This window comes from Cherax quadricarinatus, chromosome 4 (genome assembly GCF_038502225.1).
Source record: "Cherax quadricarinatus isolate ZL_2023a chromosome 4, ASM3850222v1, whole genome shotgun sequence".
In the NCBI taxonomy this organism is placed as follows: Eukaryota; Metazoa; Arthropoda; class Malacostraca; order Decapoda; family Parastacidae; genus Cherax; species Cherax quadricarinatus.
The window spans coordinates 18,489,954-18,512,993 of record NC_091295.1 but is presented as its reverse complement, the minus strand read 5'-3'; the positions used below and the strand labels follow the sequence as shown (position 1 = coordinate 18,512,993).

General features: G+C 36.7%; 1 protein-coding gene across 1 annotated transcript in view; it reads right to left on the bottom strand.

Annotated features, from left to right (window-relative positions):
* The window catches only part of LOC128684196 (soluble calcium-activated nucleotidase 1), a 56,860-nt gene that overhangs the window by 7,859 nt on the left and 25,961 nt on the right, over window positions 1-23,040 (bottom strand). Inside the window, exons 7-8 of the mRNA XM_070094860.1 lie at window positions 7,747-7,950; window positions 618-775 (exon numbers count right to left, since the gene is read on the bottom strand). Of these exons, the coding sequence (XP_069950961.1) occupies window positions 618-775; window positions 7,747-7,950 (362 nt within the window). The remainder of the gene's footprint in view (window positions 1-617; window positions 776-7,746; window positions 7,951-23,040) is intronic.

Below are 23,040 nucleotides of genomic sequence, written 5' to 3'. Positions count from 1 at the left end.
GAAGGCACCCTCTACCACCATCACTACCACCTTCTACCACTATCACAATCGCTACCACCCTCTACCACCATCACTACCACCTTCTACCACTATCACAATCACTACCACCCTCTACCACTACCACTTTTGTATTTTTCTACAAACTTTTTATTGAATTATATTGTGTTTCTCATATTCTTTACCAAAGGGCTGGCACTAAAAGCTTTCTTTGGAACCATGGTGGCTTATTTAGCAGTTGCAAGCACTAAAACGAATGGAATATTATGAAATGTATCGTATGAACACATAGGATCGTCCTCACTCACTAATAAACAATGGCACACTGGCTGGGAATGAAGTGTGGGGCCACTCGAGGCGTGTGTACGCATCTGGGAGAAATGACTGTTTGCGAATCAAACCACGATTCGTGAGTCAATGTTTTGGCGAAAAAAAATTGCGATTTTTTTAAAATTACGACTTCCGATGCTTACGAAAAACGAGGGACCACTTTATTTTTCTTTTACTGTACTACACTGAAATAAAGAGAGAATAAGCAGTCACCTTCAAATATTTTGGATGTTGATAATTTACATGATTATAATTACTGTATTTAAAGATATAAAGAACCTTATAATTACCTCAATCTTTTCAAATCCTTCAGTGGCCTTGAGCATAAGGTCTGTGCCGCGATGCTCATCCTCATTCTCATCGTAACGAGAAGTTGAAGCTCTTCGTGGCAGGAAAACCCAGCGTTGTAGCCCTTCAGACCATGCACATGATTCATGAATCATGTAACCTGGCACAGTTAAAAACTTTAATGATATAAAGCATTGCATTAAGGCACCAAGGGTTACAATATATGTAGAGTAAAAAAAAAAAAAAAAGGAAAATAAATTCATCTATTCTTCCATTTTCTTCACTGACAATTAACTTTCCTCATGGTGCCTTGATAATTTCTCTTATTTAATCTCTGCTTGGTGGTGTAGTTGTCAATTCCCTTTGCTATCTTCAAAAAAAAAATTTTTGTAACGGTACTGTATTACCCATGCTTAGTTGTTACATGGTTTAAAAGTGCCCCCCTTCCCCTTTTTTTTACCTTTAATTATTCATTGCATTTTTTAAATATTTTTAAATTAATGTACTGTATAATCACAGCATTTCACCTAACTGAAGGTGGTAGGGCCTGAGGCTTTGGGAAGGAGTTAGGGGCAGTAGATAGGGTGCTTGGGAAAGGGGTGGAACCAGAGAAAGTAAATAACATACAGTAAGTCCTCAACTTACAAATAAAGTGGACCCCCGCTTAACGATCACCTCCCAATGCGACCAATTATGTAAGTGTATTTATGTAAGTGCGTTTGTACGTGTATGTTTGGGGGTCTGAAATGGACTAATCTACTTCACAATATTCCTTATGGGAACAAATTCGGTCAGTACTGGCACCTGAACATACTTCTGGAATGAAAAAATATCGTTAACCGGGGGTCCACTGTACGTTGAGAATCTTCTGTATTGTGTATATTATTATTTTATCATTACTGTATATAATGTTATTATATACTATTATTAAGTACAATAGAGAAAGTCCCCAATGTGCTCATAAATTGAAGACTTCTGTATTATGAATATTATACACAATTCAGGAGGTCCCCAATGTGTTTAAGTCGAGGATTTACAAACACAAGACCTTTAACATACCCTCAAGGAGTCTCCCCTACAATCCATTACCTTAACTACAGGTCTCAAATATAATCAGACACAAATTCACTAGGGATAATTTTCTAGAAATCCCAAGAATTTAGAATCAGTAAATAATCTGGTTCATATTGGCATTCATAAGAAAAAATATTCAGAAAGAGAGAAAGATGTAGTCATGAAAAAACTATTTTAGTACATACTGATCAAAAGTGAATAATTAGTTTTTAATTTAGTGACCATGTGCCAAGCCAGAAAAATAGAGCACCGCTCGAAAAAAAAAAAAAAAGTAATCAAAGCTGTTAGTGGGGAGGCCTTTCAGCAAAAATATTGGATAATCAAGAGTAGAAAGACAATACCGTGACTGGAATAATACACAAATAACCCACACGTAGGCAAAGAAACTTATGACAATATTTCGGTCTGACATAGACCATTAACTAGTCCAAATTGGATCAAAACATCGTCATAAGTTTCTCTTATGTGCAGGTTAACTGTGCACTGGAAAATTCAAAATGTGTAAATTAGGTAGCCCACAAATTTGGAAGATGCACATAATACAGTAATCACATACTTTTATTTTTTATTATTTTTATTATCACACCGGCCGATTCCCACCAAGGCAGGGTGGCCCGAAAAAGAAAAACTTTCACCATCATTCACTCCATCACTGTCTTGCCAGAAGGGTGCTTTACACTACAGTTTTTAAACTGCAACATTAACACCCCTCCTTCAGAGTGCAGGCACTGTACTTCCCATCTCCAGGACTCAAGTCCGGCCTGCCGGTTTCCCTGAATCCCTTCATAAATGTTACTTTGCTCACACTCCAACAGCACGTCAAGTATTAAAAACCATTTGTCTCCATTCACTCCTATCAAACACGCTCAAGCATGCCTGCTGGAAGTCCAAGCCCCTCGCACACAAAACCTCCTTTACCCCCTCCCTCCAACCCTTCCTAGGCCGACCCCTACCCCGCCTTCCTTCCACTACAGACTGATACACTCTTGAAGTCATTCTGTTTCGCTCCATTCTCTCTACATGTCCGAACCACCTCAACAACCCTTCCTCAGCCCTCTGGACAACAGTTTTGGTAATCCCGCACCTCCTCCTAACTTCCAAACTACGAATTCTCTGCATTATATTCACACCACACATTGCCCTCAGACATGACATCTCCACTGCCTCCAGCCTTCTCCTCGCTGCAACATTCATCACCCACGCTTCACACCCATATAAGAGCGTTGGTAAAACTATACTCTCATACATTCCCCTCTTTGCCTCCAAGGACAAAGTTCTTTGTCTCCACAGACTCCTAAGTGCACCACTCACTCTTTTTCCCTCATCAATTCTATGATTCACCTCATCTTTCATAGACCCATCCGCTGACACGTCCACTCCCAAATATCTGAATACGTTCACCTCCTCCATACTCTCTCCCTCCAATCTGATATTCAATCTTTCATCACCTAATCTTTTTGTTATCCTCATAACCTTACTCTTTCCTGTATTCACCTTTAATTTTCTTCTTTTGCACACCCTACCAAATTCATCCACCAATCTCTGCAACTTCTCTTCAGAATCTCCCAAGAGCACAGTGTCATCAGCAAAGAGCAGCTGTGACAACTCCCACTTTGTGTGTGATTCTTTATCTTTTAACTCCACGCCTCTTGCCAAGACCCTCGCATTTACTTCTCTTACAACCCCATCTATAAATATATTAAACAACCACGGTGACATCACACATCCTTGTCTAAGGCCTACTTTTACTGGGAAAAAATTTCCCTCTTTCCTACATACTCTAACTTGAGCCTCACTATCCTCGTAAAAACTCTTCACTGCTTTCAGTAACCTACCTCCTACACCATACACTTGCAACATCTGCCACATTGCCCCCCTATCCACCCTGTCATACGCCTTTTCCAAATCCATAAATGCCACAAAGACCTCTTTAGCCTTATCTAAATACTGTTCACTTATATGTTTCACTGTAAACACCTGGTCCACACACCCCCTACCTTTCCTAAAGCCTCCTTGTTCATCTGCTATCCTATTCTCCGTCTTACTCTTAATTCTTTCAATTATAACTCTACCATACACTTTACCAGGTACACTCAACAGACTTATCCCCCTATAATTTTTGCACTCTCTTTTATCCCCTTTGCCTTTATACAAAGGAACTATGCATGCTCTCTGCCAATCCCTAGGTACCTTACCCTCTTCCATACATTTATTAAACAATTGCACCAACCACTCCAAAACTATATCCCCACCTGCTTTTAACATTTCTATCTTTATCCCATCAATCCCGGCTGCCTTACCCCCTTTCATTTTACCTACTGCCTCACGAACTTCCCCCACACTCACAACTGGCTCTTCCTCACTCCTACAAGATGTTATTCCTCCTTGCCCTATACACGAAATCACAGCTTCCCTATCTTCATCAACATTTAACAATTCCTCAAAATATTCCTTCCATCTTCCCAATACCTCTAACTCTCCATTTAATAACTCTCCTCTCCTATTTTTAACTGACAAATCCATTTGTTCTCTAGGCTTTCTTAACTTGTTAATCTCACTCCAAAACTTTTTCTTATTTTCAACAAAATTTGTTGATAACATCTCACCCACTCTCTCATTTGCTCTCTTTTTACATTGCTTCACCACTCTCTTAACCTCTCTCTTTTTCTCCATATACTCTTCCCTCCTTGCATCACTTCTACTTTGTAAAAACTTCTCATATGCTAACTTTTTCTCCCTTACTACTCTCTTTACATCATCATTCCACCAATCGCTCCTCTTCCCTCCTGCACCCACTTTCCTGTAACCACAAACTTCTGCTGAACACTCTAACACTACATTTTTAAACCTACCCCATACCTCTTCGACCCCATTGCCTATACTCTCATTAGCCCATCTATCCTCCAATAGCTGTTTATATCTTACCCTAACTGCCTCCTCTTTTAGTTTATAAACCTTCACCTCTCTCTTCCCTGATGCTTCTATTCTCCTTGTATCCCATCTACCTTTTACTCTCAGTGTAGCTACAACTAGAAAGTGATCTGATATATCTGTGGCCCCTCTATAAACATGTACATCCTGAAGTCTACTCAACACATACTTTTATGTCACATTTATCATAGATATGTTTTACCATAAAGATAAGATTTCATTTGGATTTTTAACCCCAGAGGGTTAGCAACCTAGGATAACCCAAGAAAGTGAGTGCATCAACGAGGACTGTCTGTCTTATTTCCACTGGGGTCCTCAATCTTGTCCCCCAGGATGTGACCCACACCAGTCGGCTAACACCCAGGTATCTATTTGCTGCTAGGTGAAAAAGGACAAAAGGTGTAAGGAAACGCGTCAAAATGTTTCCACCCGCCGAGAACCGAACCCGAGCTTTTCCAGCCAAGCCATGGGGTCACCCGCCTTCCAGGTTCTACACTTGTTTTATTATTCACCGACTCAATTACAGCCTTAAGATCATATATGTGTATGTGCTGTTATGATACACAATAACTATGCAATGAAAAAATAAAAGCCACAGTGCCACAGCTGGAATAATTTGCAGCCGATTCACAAACTGCACATGAAACTATATGTGCTATTCCTTGTCAAAATGGAATGATCAACTGCATCTTTGCATTTTTCTTGGTGATGTCTTCTGACTTACAGAAATTCTTCTTGGCTTTATGTAAACCTATTTGTACAGATCACAAAATTTCAATACCATTAACCCTTAAACGGTCCAAACAGATCGACGTTCAAATTCATAGTGCTACAAAAGTAGATTATTTTTTTTTTTACATATTTTCAAATATAACAAAAAAAAATGTAGATAAAAGTTTTTTTACACTTTTCAAATGTAAAACAAAAAAGAAGATCTACATTTTTTTACATACTTTCAGGTGTTGAAAAAACGTATATATACGTTTGGACCATTTAAGGGTTAAAAATAGACAAGATACAGCACATTTCTTAAACCGAGTGACAAGATAACTAAAGAAATTAATATAATTGGCAGAATGTATTCATTTTCTGTAAACAGTGAATTATGACTGATTATTGTTTTTAGTGATGGAAATATCTAGGAAGGGTAATTGTGACTGATATCCCAATTAACTTTGAAATGAATAGCTGGTACTCATGGATAAGATTACAATACTGAAAAAAGTATCAAACCTTCTCAAGTCATTATTTCCATAAGTGAAAGCATTACAGTGGTACCCCGACTTTCAAACTGCTCCCAACTCGAACAATTTTGTAAGTGTATTTGTGTAAGTGCATTTGTAAGTGTATTTTTGGGGGTCTGAAATGGACTAATCTAATTGATGTTAATCCTTATGGGAACAAATTCGTTCGGTATTGGCACTCGAACAGCATTCTGGAATGAAATAAGTTAGTTTGATGAAGAGGAGGATACAGGAGTCAAAAACATTCCTTATATAATTTAGAAAGGATTGAGGGAGAGAGAGTTCCCCATGCTACAACCCTGTTTTGTTTATAAAACTCACCATTAAAAGAAAAAAATATTAGAAAGGACACAAAAGCTTGGTGACTGAAATAATCTTGTTCATAAAGATGTGGAATTTATTAACAAATGGTTGGTGTCTGGTAGAAAGAAATCAAAGTACATTATCAACAGGAACCAGTAAAAACATTCCAATGAATACATTACTAACTCTGACTCAAGTAATCATAATGGAGTTTTACAACTCACTTGCCATGGGTTCAAACCCTACCCATTCTGTGGTTTATTAGCATATTTTTTTTTATTAGCACATTGGCCGTCTCCCACCAAGGCAGGGTGGCCCGAAAAAGAAAAACTTTCATCATTCACTCTATCACTGTTTTGCCAGAGGTGCACTTATACTACAGTTATAAAACTGCAACATTATGATTAATTCATAGCTAAATGGAATGTACTGTATAAAAATAATATTTGCATAAAATAATTATTTTCTGAAGGCCTTTTAGGATTTTCTCAACAAAAATGGGTTACCTGAAGAAGGAATAAGTACAGAGAAAAGTACAGCAAAGTACACAGAAGATTCTCCTATACAACAATACGGTACAATGAATACAAGTAACGTCATGATTAGATAAAAATTAAAATAAAACATTTTTCAACTTTTTCTCTCCTCATTACCTTTCTTATTCATAGATTAGTAAAAATTCCAATACATATTAGTACAGTGGACCCCCGGTTAACGATATTTTTTCACTCCAGAAGTATGTTCAGGTGCCAGTACTGACCGAATTTGTTCCCATAAGGAATATTGTGAAGTAGATTAGTCCATTTCAGACCCCCAAACATACACGTACAAACGCACTTACATAAATACACTTACATAATTGGTCGCATTCGGAGGTGATCGTTATGCGGGGGCCCACTGTATTTATTTATTTATTAGTATTTATTTCAAAGTAGAATGACATGGAGAGCATTTAAATCTGTAGGAGAAGGAAGGCGGGGTAGGGGTCATCCTCGAAAAGGTTGGAAGGAAGGGGTAAGGGAGGTTTAGTGGGCGAGGGGCTTGGACTTCCAGCAGGTGTGCATGAGTGTGTTCGATAGGAGTGAATGGAGACGAATGGTATTTGGGACCTGACGATCTGTTGGAGTGTGAGCAGGGTAATATTTACTGAAGGGATTCAGGGAAACCAGTTATTTTTATATAGCCGGACTTGAGTCCTGGAAATGGGAAGTACAATGCCTGATCTCTAAAGGAGGGGTTCGGGATATTAGCAGTTTGGAGGGATATGTTGTGTATCTTTATACGTATATGCTTCTAAACTGTTGTGTTCTGAGCACCTCTGCAAAAACAGTGATTATGTGTGAGTGAGGTGAAAGTGTTGAATGATGATGAAAGTATTTTCTTTTTGGGGATTTTCTTTCTTTTTGGGTCACCCTACCTCGGTGGGAGACGGCCAACATGTTAAGGAAAAAAAAAAAGTATATCAATCACATTCTCAGGGAACATGTGACAAATAGATAATAAAAGCATTCTAAATTTCTTTCCCTTTCATCACTGCTTACAAGTTTTTTACAGTTTTCCTATGAAGTCATGAGCATACCTGGAAAAGCTATCCCTACCGATTCCCGCAATTTTTCATAATTCTTGGTCCAGTCGTGGTGTTCAATGTGGCCATGTGTAGTAACAGTCTTGACCCACTGTGGGTTATGGTTGACCAGCTCCCCTGTGCTCGTGGTCCACTCTTTACCAAGACCACCAATAATCAGAGTCTCATCTTTGACTGTTGCCCACTCACTCTTGAAACCTGGAAGTTTTCCATCAATATTTTTTGTATAAGAACATATTATGTACGTAACCTCTACATAATAAATGCCATTGAAGTTTTAAAAGTCACGCCTTAAACTTTAACTACTGCTCTAATTAATTGATTTGTGAATAATATGCATACAAGTTATTAAGGGAATGTGGAGGAGTGAGAAATTTTTGGGAGTGTTAAGAGAATGTTGAACCAAATGAGAGGATAACTGATGTGTAAGACACAAGGGTAAAGTAGGAGACTGCTGCAGATGGCACAGTAGGAACAGTTGGAGTGCCAGGGGTAAAAAATAAAAAGGGGGCCTCTAACTGAATTATTTATAGGAAAGATATGGAAATGGACAACACATACTTTAAAGAAAAAAGAAGAGACATGTATAAATAATCCGCCCAGGGAGGTACTACCATCCTGCCAAGTTAGTGTAAAACGAAAGCCTGTAATTGTTTTACATGATGGTAGGATTGCTGATGTCCTTTTTTCTCTCATAAACATGCAAGATTTCAGGTACGTCTTGCTACTTCTACTTACACTTAGGTCACACTACACATACATGTACAAGCATATATATACACACTCCTCTGGGTTTTCTGCTATTTTCTTTATAGTTCTTGTTCTTGTTTATTTCCTCTTATCTCAATGGGGAAATGGAACAGAATTCTTCCTCCGTAAGCCATGCGTGTTGTAAGAGGCGACTAAAATGCCGGGCGCAAGGGGCTAGTAACCCTTTCTCTTGTATAAATTACTCAATTTAACCCTTTGGCTGTTTTGGTCATATATATACATCTTATGAGCCACTGCTTTTGACGAATATTGTGTATTTTTATACGTATATACTTCTAAACTTATGTATTCTGGGCACCTCTGCAAAAACAGTGATTATGTGTGAGTGAGGTGAAAGTGTTGAATGATGCTGAAAGTATTTTCTTTTGGGGGATTTTCTTTCTTTTTTGGGTCACCCTGCCTCGGTGGGAGACGGCCAACTTGTTGAAAAAAAAAAAAAAATACTCAAATTCTAGTGGCTTCAAATCAAGCAGGAGAAAGCTGGTAGGCCCACATGTTAGAGAATGGGTCTGTGTGGTCAGTGTGCACCATACAAAAAAATCCTGCAGCACACAGTGCATAATGAGAAAAAAAAAAAACTCCGACCGTTTTTTTTTAATTAAAACTCTGATTTTGTGGTCTATTTTCGTACAGTATTTATGGTTGTATAATCATTTTCTTGGTCTCATTTGATAGAATGGAAAACATATTATAGAAATAGAGGTAATTTTGATTGGTTTTACTATGAAAAGAACCTTGAAATGGAGCTCAAAGTAGGGGAAATGTTTGATTTTTGCCGATTTTCAAAAGTAAACAAATGATGTCATTTTCCAATAAATGTCCAAGTAGCCATTCTCATACGCAGTCATGAATGGGTTGACATTATTTATACAATTATTACAATATTGCAGTAGTGTGCATAACAGTAAATCTTCTATTTTTTGTTTGAATAAAAATTCAAGACAGAAAGCAAGAGTAATATCAGAGGGGCCTGGAGACGTGGCTGATGAACAAAGAAAATGCTATTTTAGAGCCAGGAATGTCTGCAGTGTTCATTCTGGACCCTATTTTGAAATTGTCTATTTTTTAATTTTCATGAAATTGGCCAAATTACAAATTTCTGACCATGTTATTGGGTAGTTGAAATCGGTAAATGGGCAGTTTCTTGTACTCAATCGATAGAAAAAATGAAGTTCTAAAGAAATAGCTATGAGTCTGGTCGACTGGAACAATGGAATTAGCCGAAAATAGGGCTCAAAGTGGGATCGCTAACTTCGCAAGAGTGTAATTCCATCAGTTTATTATCAAATTTCGTTTTTTTTGGTGTCATTACAATCGGGAAAAGATTCTCTATAATGTCATAAGAAAAAAAAAATTTTTTTTTTTTTTTGGAAATTTTGCGACACTAGGAGACGCCTCAGGATTTGGGGTTGCGACAGTCAAGGAGTTAAAAAGAGAAACTTCGTTTTTCTTTTTGGGCCACCCTGCCTTGGTGGGATACGGCCGGTTTATTGAAAAAAAAAAAAAGTATAAATAATAAAAAGGGACAATACTGTGATTGGAACAATACACAAATAACCTGCACATAGGAAACTGAAACTTATGATGATGTTTCGGTCCAACTTGGACTAGTTAATGGTCCAAGTCAGAGAAATGTCACAAGTGTCAGTCTCTTTGGTGAAGATTATTTGTGAATACACAAGTATATGAGATATGTCATGAGAAGATTTCTAGATGTGAATTTTTGTAGAGGGGTGACAGATATGTGAGATCACTATTTAGAAGCAGCTTCAATGACAGTAAAAGGTGAATGAAGTACATGAAGAATGGTATTAATGGGTAAGAAAGAAATGAAAGTGAAAGAACTAAAGGGAGGAAGATACATCTGTATATGCAACTATTTGGAGAGGTGGACTAGAGAGAATACAGGTTATAAGAATGTCGAAATGATACATTAAAGAATGCAGTGCTATAGTGAAGTTTGTGGGAAAAGGAATGATTGGTGGAATGATAAGGTAAAGAGGAGTGGCATGGGGGAAAAAGTTAGCATATGAGAGGATTTTACAATGCAGAAATGATATTTGGAAGGCAGAGTATATGAAGGAAGAAGAGAAGATCAGAGACTGATGAGGGAGTGCAGTATTACATCCAATGAAAGAATGGGTGATGCTCCATCAGCAGATGTTACTGAAAATAAGAATCAGTTTAGGATGGAGATTAAGAAGTTGAAAAAGTCTGGAGAGCAAATATATTTGGCAGTTAAAAAGAAGAGGGGACATTTTAAGTGGTGGAGGTGCTGGGAAGATGGAGAGAATGTTTAATGTTGAAGAAAAGAGTAATAATTTCAAGCATTAACCCTTTCAGGGTCCACAGGCCCTCTCAGAGACTTGTTCTCAGGGTCCCCCAAATTTCAAAAAAAAAAAAAAAATTCTTGTGAAAAGATAGAGAATCTTTTCCTGATCATAATGACACCAAAAGTATGAAATTTGATGGAAAACTTATGGAATTATGCTCTCGCGAAGTTAGTGGTCTCGACGATGTTTATGCATCGGCGATTTTGCCCACTTTGAGCCCTATTTTCGGCCAATTCCAATGTACTAGTCGACAAAAAACATAACTATTTTGCTAGAACTCCATTTTTTCTATCAAATGAGTACAAGAAACCACCAATTTACCAATTTCAACTATCCAATCCAGTGGTCAGAATTTAGCAATTTTGCCAATTTCATACAAATTTCAAAAGATGCCAATTTCCAAATAGGGTCCAGAATAAACAAGAAAGACATTCCTGGCACTAAAATAACAAGTTCTCTGTTCGTCAGTCACATTCCCAGGCCCCTCTTATATTTGAATTTTTATTCTTACAAAAAATAGAAGATTTACTGTTATGCAGACTACTGCATTAGTGTAGAAATGGTATAAATAATATCGGCACACTTGTGAAAGAATATCAGACTCACCAGTTGACGTGTATTGGACGCTTGGCATGATTTGTTTACTTTTGAACTTTGGTAAAAATCGAACATTTCTGCTACTTTGAGCTCAATTTCAAGGTACTTTTCATTGTAAAACCAGTCAAAATCATCTCAATTTCTGTAATATGTCTTCCATTCTATAAAATGAGACCAAGAAAACTAGAATACAACAATAAATACCATACGAAAATACAGTGCAAAATCGCTGTTTTATTCCAAAAACACGGTCAAAGTTTTTTTTTCTCATTACGCACTGTGTGCTGCAGGATTTTTTTTATACTGTGCACACTGACCACATAGACCCATTCTTTCATATGTAGGCCTACCAGCTTTCTCTCACTAGATTTGAGGGTGCTAGAATTTATGCATACTAGTGTCACTAGCACGTTAAAGAGACCATACAATAAGTGTCAGGGGTCCAAGACTGTTCAACTGCCTCCCAGCACACATAAGGGGGATTACCAACAGACCCCTGGCAGTCTTCAAGCTGGCACTGGACAAGCACCTAAAGTCAGTTCCTGATCAGCCGGGCTGTGGCTCGTACGTTGGTTTGCGTGCAGCCAGCAGCAACAGCCTGGTTGATCAGGCTCTGATCCACCAGGAGGCCTGGTCACAGACCGGGCCGCAGGGGCGTTGACCCCCGGAACTCTCTCCAGGTAAACTCCAGGTACGTCAAAAACCCTGGGTCATAAGCCGTACTAGTACGTCCGAAACCCCCAAAGGGTTAAATATTTGGGGGTGCGCATATCAGTACACAGGTCTATGAAAGACAAGGGTAAAAGGTTGGTAGTGTATTGAGGCATCTGTTAAAAAAAAAAATTCATCTATGGAAATAAATTAGCAAATGTACCACAGTACCAATGAATAGTAGTACCAATAAATTTGTATAGGTGTGAGTCATTTACTTTAAACATTAAAGGCTGGAGGCAGTATGAATGTTACATAGAGAATTCAGAGTACGTATAGACATTAGAAAATGGTGTGTGGTTACATAACAAATTCAGACGACTGAAGAGGGGTTCTTGACGTGGTTTGAGCATTTAGAGAGGGCAGAGCAAAACACGACACCTAAGAGGATGGATGGATGGATATTTTATATACGGTGGACTCTCGAATTTCATAATCTCTTTTCTATGTGTAAAACTATAGTTCTTTTCTTTCTTTCAACACACCGGCCGTATCCCACCGAGGCGGGGTGGTCCAAAAGGAAAAATGAAAGTTTCTCCTTTTACATTTAGTAATATATACAGAAGAGGTTACTAGCCCCTTGCTCCCGGCATTTTAGTCGCCTCTTACAACACGCATGGCTTACGGAGGAAGAATTCTGTTCCACTTCCCCATGGAGGTAAGAGGAAATAAACAAGAACAATAACTAGTAAGAAAAATGGAAGAAAACCTAGAGGGGTGTGTATATACATATTTGCTTGTACATGTATATGTAGTGTGACCTAAGTGTAAGTAGAAGTAGCAAGATGTACCTGAAACCTTGCATGTTTATGAGACAGAAAAATGGACACCAGCAATCCTACCATCATGTAAAACAATTACAGGTTTCCGTTTTACACTCACTTGGCAGGACGGTAGTACCTCCCTGGGTGGTTGCTGTCTACCAACCTACTACCTAAAACTATAGTTATCCTCTATAAAATGTATTTTTTGTTTATATTTCCCATAAGAAAAAATGTAAATCCAATTAATCCATTCCAGACACCCAAAAATATTAACAAAAAATACATTTTATGGAGAATAACTGTAGTTTTACATTCAGAAAAGGGATTATGAAATTCGAGGGTCCACTGTATGTATGTGTGTATGTGTGTATGTGTGTATGTGTGTATGTGTGTATGTGTGTGTGTGTGTGTGTGTGTGTGTGTGTGTGTGTGTGTGTGTGTGTGTGTGTGTGTGTGTGTGTGTGTGTGTGTATATATATATACATGTATATATATATCTTTCTTCTTTCTTTCAACACACCGGCCGTATCCCACCGAGGCGGGGTGGCCCAAAAGGAAAAACGAAAGTTTCTCCTTTTACATTTAGTAATATATACAGGAGAAGAGGTTACTAGCCCCTTGCTCCCGGCATTTTAGTTGCCTCTTACAACACGCATGGCTTACGGAGGAAGAATTCTGTTCCACTTCCCCATGGAGATAAGAGGAAATAAACAAGAATAAGAACTAGAAAGAAAATAGAAGAAAACCCAGAGGGGTGTGTATATATGTGCTTGTACATGTATGTGTAGTGTGACCTAAGTGTAAGTAGAAGTAGCAAGACGTACCTGAAATCTTGCATGTTCATGAGACAGAAAAAAGGACACCAGCAATCCTACCATCATGTAAAACAATTACAGGCTTTCGTTTTACACTCACTTGGCAGGACGGTAGTACCTCCCTGGGCGGTTGCTGTCTACCAACCTACTACCTAAAACTATAGTTATCCTCTATAAAATGTATTTTTTGTTTATATTTCCCATAAGAAAAAATGTAAATCCAATTAATCCATTCCAGACACCCAAAAATATTAACAAAAAATACATTTTATGGAGAATAACTGTAGTTTTACATTCAGAAAAGGGATTATGAAATTCGAGGGTCCACTGTATGTATGTGTGTATGTGTGTATGTGTGTATGTGTGTATGTGTGTGTGTGTGTGTGTGTGTGTGTGTGTGTGTGTGTGTGTGTGTGTGTGTGTGTGTGTGTGTGTGTGTGTGTGTATGTGTATATATGTGTATATATATATATTTATATATATATATATATATATACATATATATATACATATATATATATATATATATATATATATATATATATATATATATATATATATATATATATATATATATATATATATATGTAAATAAAATAACAGGGATATCTTGCTACTCCTACTTACACTTTGGTCACACTTCACAGACACGCACATGCATATATATATACATACATCTAGGTTTTTCTCCCTTTTCTAAATAGCTCTTGTTCCTCTTTATTTCTTCTATTGTCCATGGGGAAGTGGAAAAGAATCTTTCCTCCGTAAGCCATGCGTGTCGTATGAGGCGACTAAAATGCCGGGAGCAATGGGCTAGTAACCCCTTCTCCTGTAGACATTTACTAAAAAAGAGAAGAAAAACTTTATAAAACTGGGGTGCTTAAATGTGCGTGGATGTAGTGTGGATCACAAGAAAGAGATGATTGCTGATGTTATGAATGAAAAGAAGTTGGATGTCCTGGCCCTAAGCGAAACAAAGCTGAAGGGGGTAGGGGAGTTTTTGGTGGGGGGAAATAAATGGGATTAAATCTGGAGTATCTGAGAGAGTTAGAGCAAAGGAAGGGGTAGCAGTAATGTTGAATGATCAGTTATGGAAGGAGAAAAGAGAATATGAATGTGTAAATTCAAGAATTATGTGGATTAAAGTAAAGGTTGGATGCGAGAAGTGGGTCATAATAAGCGTGTATGCACCTGGAGAAGAGAGGAATGCAGAGGAGAGAGAGAGATTTTAGGAGATGTTAAGTGAATGTATAGGAGCCTTTGAACCAAGTGAGAGAGTAATTGTGGTAGGGGACCTGAATGCTAAAGTAGGAGAAACTTTTAGAGAGGGTGTGGTAGGTAAGTTTTGGGTGCCAGGTGTAAATGATAATGGGAGCCCTTTGATTGAACTTTGTATAGAAAGGGGTTTGGTTATAGGTAATACATATTTTAAGAAAAAGAGGATAAATAAGTATACAAGATATGATGTAGGGTGAAATGACAGTAGTTTGTTGGATTATGTATTGGTAGATAAAAGACTGTTGAGTAGACTTCAGGATGTACATGTTTATAGAGGGGCCACAGATATATCAGATCACTTTCTAGTTGTAGCTACACTGAGAGTAAAAGGTAGATGGGATACAAGGAGAATAGAAGCATCAGGGAAGAGAGAGGTGAAGGTTTATAAACTAAAAGAGGAGGCAGTTAGGGTAAGATATAAACAGCTATTGGAGGATAGATGGGCTAATGAGAGCATAGGCAATGGGGTCGAAGAGGTATGGGGTAGGTTTAAAAATGTAGTGTTAGAGTGTTCAGCAGAAGTTTGTGGTTACAGGAAAGTGGGTGCGGGAGGGAAGAGGAGCGATTGGTGGAATGATGATGTGAAGAGAGTAGTAAGAGAGAAAAAGTTAGCATATAAGAAGTTTTTACAAAGTAGAAGTGATGCAAGGAGGGAAGAGTATATGGAGAAAAAGAGAGAGGTTAAGAGAGTGGTGAAGCAATGTAAAAAGAGAGCAAATGAGAGAGTGGGTGAGATGTTATCAACAAATTTTGTTGAAAATAAGAAAAAGTTTTGGAGTGAGATTAACAAGTTAAGAAAGCCTAGAGAACAAATGGATTTGTCAGTTAAAAATAGGAGAGGAGAGTTATTAAATGGAGAGTTAGAGGTATTGGGAAGATGGAGGGAATATTTTGAGGAATTGTTAAATGTTGATGAAGATAGGGAAGCTGTGATTTCGTGTATAGGACAAGGAGGAACAACATCTTGTAGGAGTGAGGAAGAGCCAGTTGTGAGTGTGGGGGAAGTTCATGAGGCAGTAGGTAAAATGAAAGGGGGTAAGGCAGCCGGGATTGATGGGATAAAGATAGAAATGTTAAAAGCAGGTGGGGATATAGTTTTGGAGTGGTTGGTGCAATTATTTAATAAATGTATAGAAGAGGGTAAGGTACCTAGGGATTGGCAGAGAGCATGCATAGTTCCTTTGTATAAAGGCAAAGGGGATAAAAGAGAGTGCAAAAATTATAGGGGGATAAGTCTGTTGAGTATACCTGGCAAAGTGTATGGTAGAGTTATTATTGAAAGAATTAAGAGTAAGACGGAGAATAGGATAGCAGATGAACAAGGAGGCTTTAGGAAAGGTAGTGGGTGTGTGGAACAGGTGTTTACAGTGAAACATATAAGTGAACAGTATTTAGATAAGGCTAAAGAGGTCTTTGTGGCATTTATGGATTTGGATAAGGTGTATGACAGGGTGGATAGGGGGGCAATGTGGCAGATGTTGCAGGTGTATGGTGTAGGAGGTAGGTTACTGAAAGCAGTGAAGAGTTTTTACGAGGATAGTGAGGCTCAAGTTAGAGTATGTAGGAAAGAGGGAAATTATTTCCCAGTAAAAGTAGGCCTTAGACAAGGATGTGTGATGTCACCGTGGTTGTTTAATATATTTATAGATGGGGTTGTAAGAGAAGTAAATGCGAGGGTCTTGGCAAGAGGCGTGGAGTTAAAAGATAAAGAATCACACATAAAGTGGGAGTTGTCACAGTTGCTCTTTGCTGATGACACTGTGCTCTTGGGAGATTCTGAAGAGAAGTTGCAGAGATTGGTGGATGAATTTGGTAGGGTGTGCAAAAGAAGAAAATTGAAAGTGAATACAGGAAAGAGTAAGGTTATGAGGATAACAAAAAGATTAGGTGATGAAAGATTGGATATCAGATTGGAGGGAGAGAGTATGGAGGAGGTGAATGTATTCAGATATTTGGGAGTGGACGTGTCAGCGGATGGGTCTATGAAAGATGAGGTGAATCATAGAATTGATGAGGGGAAAAGGGTGAGTGGTGCACTTAGGAGTCTGTGGAGACAAAGAACTTTGTCCTTGGAGGCAAAGAGGGGAATGTATGAGAGTATAGTTTTACCAACGCTCTTATATGGGTGTGAAGCATGGGTGATGAATGTTGCAGCGAGGAGAAGGCTGGAGGCAGTGGAGATGTCATGTCTGAGAGCAATGTGTGGTGTGAATATAATGCAGAGAATTCGTAGTTTGGAAGTTAGGAGGAGGTGCGGGATTGCCAAAACTGTTGTCCAGAGGGCTGAGGAAGGGTTGTTGAGGTGGTTCGGATATGTGGAGAGAATGGAGCGAAACAGAATAACTTCAAGAGTGTATCAGTCTGTAGTGGAAGGAAGGCGGGGTAGGGGTCGGCCTAGGAAAGGTTGGAGGGAGGGGGTAAAGGAGGTTTTGTGTGCGAGGGGCTTGGACTTTCAGCAGGCATGCGTGAGCGTGTTTGATAGGAGTGAATGGAGACAAATGGTTTTTAATACTTGACGTGCTGTTGGAGTGTGAGCAAAGTAACATTTATGAAGGGGTTCAGGGAAACCGGCAGGCCGGACTTGAGTCCTGGAGATGGGAAGTACAGTGCCTGCACTCTGAAGGAGGGGTGTTAATGTTGCAGTTTAAAAACTGTAGTGTAAAGCACCCTTCTGGCAAGACAGTGATGGAGTGAATGATGGTGAAAGTTTTTCTTTTTCGGGCCACCCTGCCTTGGTGGGAATCGGCCAGTGTGATAATAAAAAAAAAAAAATTATATATATATATATATATTTTATTTTTTTTTTCAACAAGTCGGTCATCTCCCACCGAAGCAGGGTGACGCAAAACAGAAAGAAAATCCCCAAAAAGAAAATACTTTCATCATTCAACACTTTCACCACACTCACACATTATCACTGCTTTTGCAGAGGTGCTCAGAATACAACAGTTTAGAAGCATATACGTATAAAGATACACAACATATCCCTCCAAACTGCCAATATCCCAAACCCCTCCTTTAAAGTGCAGGCATTGTACTTCCCATTTCCAGGACTCAAGTCCGACTATATGAAAATAACCGGTTTCCCTGAATCCCTTCACTAAATATTACCCTGCTCACACTCCAACAGATCGTCAGGTCCCAAGTATCATTTGTCTCCATTCACTCCTATCTAACACGCTCTGTGCAAGCTTGCTGGAAGTCCAAGCCCCTCGCCCACAAAATCCTCCTTTAGCCCCTCTTTTCCAACCCTTTCGAGGATGACCCCTACCCCTCTTTCCTTCCTCTATAGATTTATATGCTTTCCATGTCATTCTACTTTGATCCATTCTCTCTAAATGACCAAAGCCACCTCAACAACCCCTCTTCTGCCCTCACTAATGCTTTATTAACTCCACACCTCCTAATTTCCACACACGAATTTTCTGCATAATATTTACACCACTTATTGCCCTTAGACAGACATCTCCACTGCCTCCAACCGTCTCCTCGTGCTGCATTTACCACCCAAGCTTCACGTCCATATAAGTGTTAGGTACTACTATACTTTCATACATTCCTTCCCTTTGCCTCCATAGATAACATTTTTGACTCCACATATACCTCAACGCACCTCACCTTTTTCCCTCATCAATTCTATGATTAACCTCATCCTTCATAAATCCATCCGCCCGACACGTCAACTCCCAAGTATCTGAAAAACATTCACTTCTTCCATACTCCTCCTCCCCAATTTGATATCCAATTTTTCTTTATCTAAATCATTTGATACCCTCATCACCTTACTCTTTTCTATGTTCACTTTCAACTTTCTACCTTTACACACATTCTCAAACTCATCCACTAACCTTTGCAGTTTTTTCTATAGAATCTCCCATAAGCACAGTATCATCAGCAAAAAGTATCTGTGTCAATTCCCATTTTGAATTTGATTCCCCATAATTTAATCCCACCCCTCTCCCGAACACCCTAGCATTTACTTCTTTTACAACCCCATCTATAAATATATTAAACAACCATGGTGACATTACACATCCCTGTCTAAGACCTACTTTTACCGGGAAGTATTCTCCCTCTCTTCTACACACCCTAACCTGAGCCTCACTATCCTCATAAAAGCTCTTTACAGCATTTAGTAACTTACCACCTATTCCATAAACTTGCAACATCTGCCACATTGTTCCCCTATCCACTCTATCATATGCCTTTTCTAAATCCATAAATGCAATAAAACTTCCCTACCTTTATCTAAATACTGTTCACATATATGCTTCAATGTAAACACTTGATCTACACATCCCCTACCCACTCTGAAGCCTCCTTGCTCATCCGCAATTCTACATTCTGTCTTACCTCTAATTCTTTCAATTATAACTCTACCGTATACTTTTCCTGGTATACTCAGTAAACATATTCCTCTATAATTTTTACAATCTCTTTTGTCCCCTTTCCCTTTATATAAAGGGACTATACATGCTCTCTGCCAATCCCTAGGTACCTTCCCCTCTTTCATACATTTATTAAACAAAAGTACCAACCACTCCAACACTATATCCCCCCCCTGCTTTTAACATTTCTGTCATGATCCCATCAGTTCCAGCTGCTTTACCCCCTTTCATTCTATGTAATGCCTCACGTACCTCCACCACACTTACATTCTGCTCTTCTTCACTCCTAAAAGATGGTATACCTCCCTGGCCAGTGCATGAAATTACCACCTCCCTTTCTTCCTCAACATTTAAAAGTTCCTCAAAATATTCTCGCCATCTACCTAATACCTCCCTCTCCCCATCTACTAACTCCCCTACTCTGTTTTTAACTGACAAATCCATACTTTCCCTAGGCTTTCTTAACTTGTTTAACTCACTCCAAAATTTTTTCTTATTTTCATTAAAATTTCTTGACAGTGCCTCTCCCATATATATATATATATATATATATATATATATATATATATATATAATATTATATATATATATATATATATATATATATATATATTTATATATATATTTATATATATATATATATATATATATTTATATATATATTTATATATATATTTATATTATATATATATATATATATATTTATATATATATATATATATATATATATATATATATATATATATATATTTATATATATATATATATATATATTTATATATGTATATATATATATATTTATATATATATATATATATATAAATATATAATATATATATTTATATATATATATATATTATATATATATATATATTATATATATATATATTTATACTATATATATATATATATATATATATATATTTATATATATATATATATATATATATATATATATATTTATATATATATATATATATATATATATATATATATATATTTATATATATATATATAGTATATATATATATATATAATATTTATATTTATATATATATATATATATATATATATATATATATATATATTTATATATATATATATATATATATATATATATTTATATATATATATATATATATATATATATATATATATATATATATATATATATATATATATTTATATATATATTTATATATATATATATATATATATTTATATATATATTTATATATATATATATATATATATATATATATATATATATATATATATATATATATATATATATATATATATATTTATATATATATATATATATATATATATATATATATTTATATATATATATATATATATATATATATATTTATATATATATATATATATATATATATATTTATATATATATATATATATATATATATATATATATATTATATATATATATATATATATATATATATATATATATATATATATATATATATATATATATATATATATATATATATATATATATATATATATATATATATATATATATATATATATATATATATATATATATATATATATATATATATATATATATATATATATATATATATATATATATATATATATATATATATATATATATATATATATATATATATATATATATATATATATATATATATATATATATATATATATATATATATATATATATATATATATATATATATATATATATATATATATATAAGCGACTATTGGCAGAAAGGTGGGCTAGTGCAAAGATGAGTAGTGGGGGGGTTGAAGAGGGTTGGAATAGTTTTAAAAATGCAGTATTAGAATGTGGGGCAGAAGTTTGTGGTTATAGGAGGGTGGGGGCAGGAGGAAAGAGGAGTGATTGGTGGAATGATGAAGTAAAGGGTGTGATAAAAGAGAAAAAGGTAGCTTATGAGAGGTTTTTACAAAGCAGAAGTGTTATATGAAGAGCAGAGTATATGGAGAGTAAAAGAAAGGTAAAGAGAGTGGTGAGAGAGTGCAAAAGGAGAGCAGATGATAGAGTGGGAGAGGCACTGTCAAGAAATTTTAATGAAAATAAGAAAAAATTTTGGAGTGAGTTAAACAAGTTAAGAAAGCCTAGGGAAATTATGGATTTGTCAGTTAAAAACAGAGTAGGGGAGTTAGTAGATGGGGAGATGGAGGTATTGGGTAGATGGCGAGAATATTTTGAGGAACTTTTAAATGTTAAGGAAGAAACAGAGGCAGTAATTTCATGCACTGGTCAGGGAGGTATACCATCTTTTAGGAGTGAAGAAGAGCAGAATGTAAGTGTGGGGGAGGTACGTGAGGCATTACGTAAAATGAAAGGGGGTAAAGCAGCTGGAACTGATGGGATCATGACAGAAATGTTAAAAGCAGGGGGGGATATAGTGTTGGAGTGGTTGGTACTTTTGTTTAATAAATGTATGAAAGAGGGGAAGGTACCTAGGGATTGGCAGAGAGCATGTATAGTCCCTTTATATAAAGGGAAAGGGGACAAAAGAGACTGTAAAAATTATAGAGGAATAAGCTTACTGAGTATACCAGGAAAAGTGTACGGTAGGGTTATAATTGAAAGAATTAGAGGTAAGACAGAATGTAGGATTGCGGATGAGCAAGGAGGTTTTAGAGTGGGTAGGGGATGTGTAGATCAGGTGTTTACATTGAAGCATATATGTGAACAGTATTTAGATAAAGATAGGGAAGTTTTTATTGCATTTATGGATTTAGAAAAGGCATATGATAGAGTGGATAGAGGAGCAATGTGGCAGATGTTGCAAGTATATGGAATAGGTGGTAAGTTATTAAATGCTGTAAAGAGTTTTTATGAGGATAGTGAGGCTCAGGTTAGGGTGTGTAGAAGAGAGGGAGAATACTTCCCGGTAAAAGTAGGTCTTAGACAGGGATGTGTAATGTCACCATGGTTGTTTAATATATTTATAGATGGGGTTGTAAAGGAAGTAAATGCTAGGGTGTTTGGGAGAGGGGTGGGATTAAATTATGGGGAATCAAATTCAAAATGGGAATTGACACAGTTAATTTTTGCTGATGATACTGTGCTTATGGGAGATTCTAAAGAAAAATTGCAAAGGTTAGTGGATGAGTTTGGGAATGTGTGTAAAGGTAGAAAGTTGAAAGTGAACATAGAAAAGAGTAAGGTGATGAGGGTGTCAAATGATTTGGATAAAGAAAAATTGGATATCAAATTGGGGAGGAGGAGTATGGAAGAAGTGAATGTTTTCAGATACTTGGGAGTTGACATGTCGGCGGATGGATTTATGAAGGATGAGGTTAATCATAGAATTGATGAGGGAAAAAAGGTGAGTGGTGCGTTGAGGTATATGTGGAGTCAAAAAACGTTATCTATGGAGGCAAAGAAGGGTATGTATGAAAGTATAGTAGTACCAACACTCTTATATGGGTGTGAAGCTTGGGTGGTAAATGCAGCAGCGAGGAGACGGTTGGAGGCAGTGGAGATGTCCTGTTTAACCCTTTCAGGGTCCGTCCCGTAGATCTACGGCTTTACGTTCAGGGTCCAAACCGTAGATCTACGCCATGAGCTCAGCTCACTCTGATAAACTGTGAGTGGTAC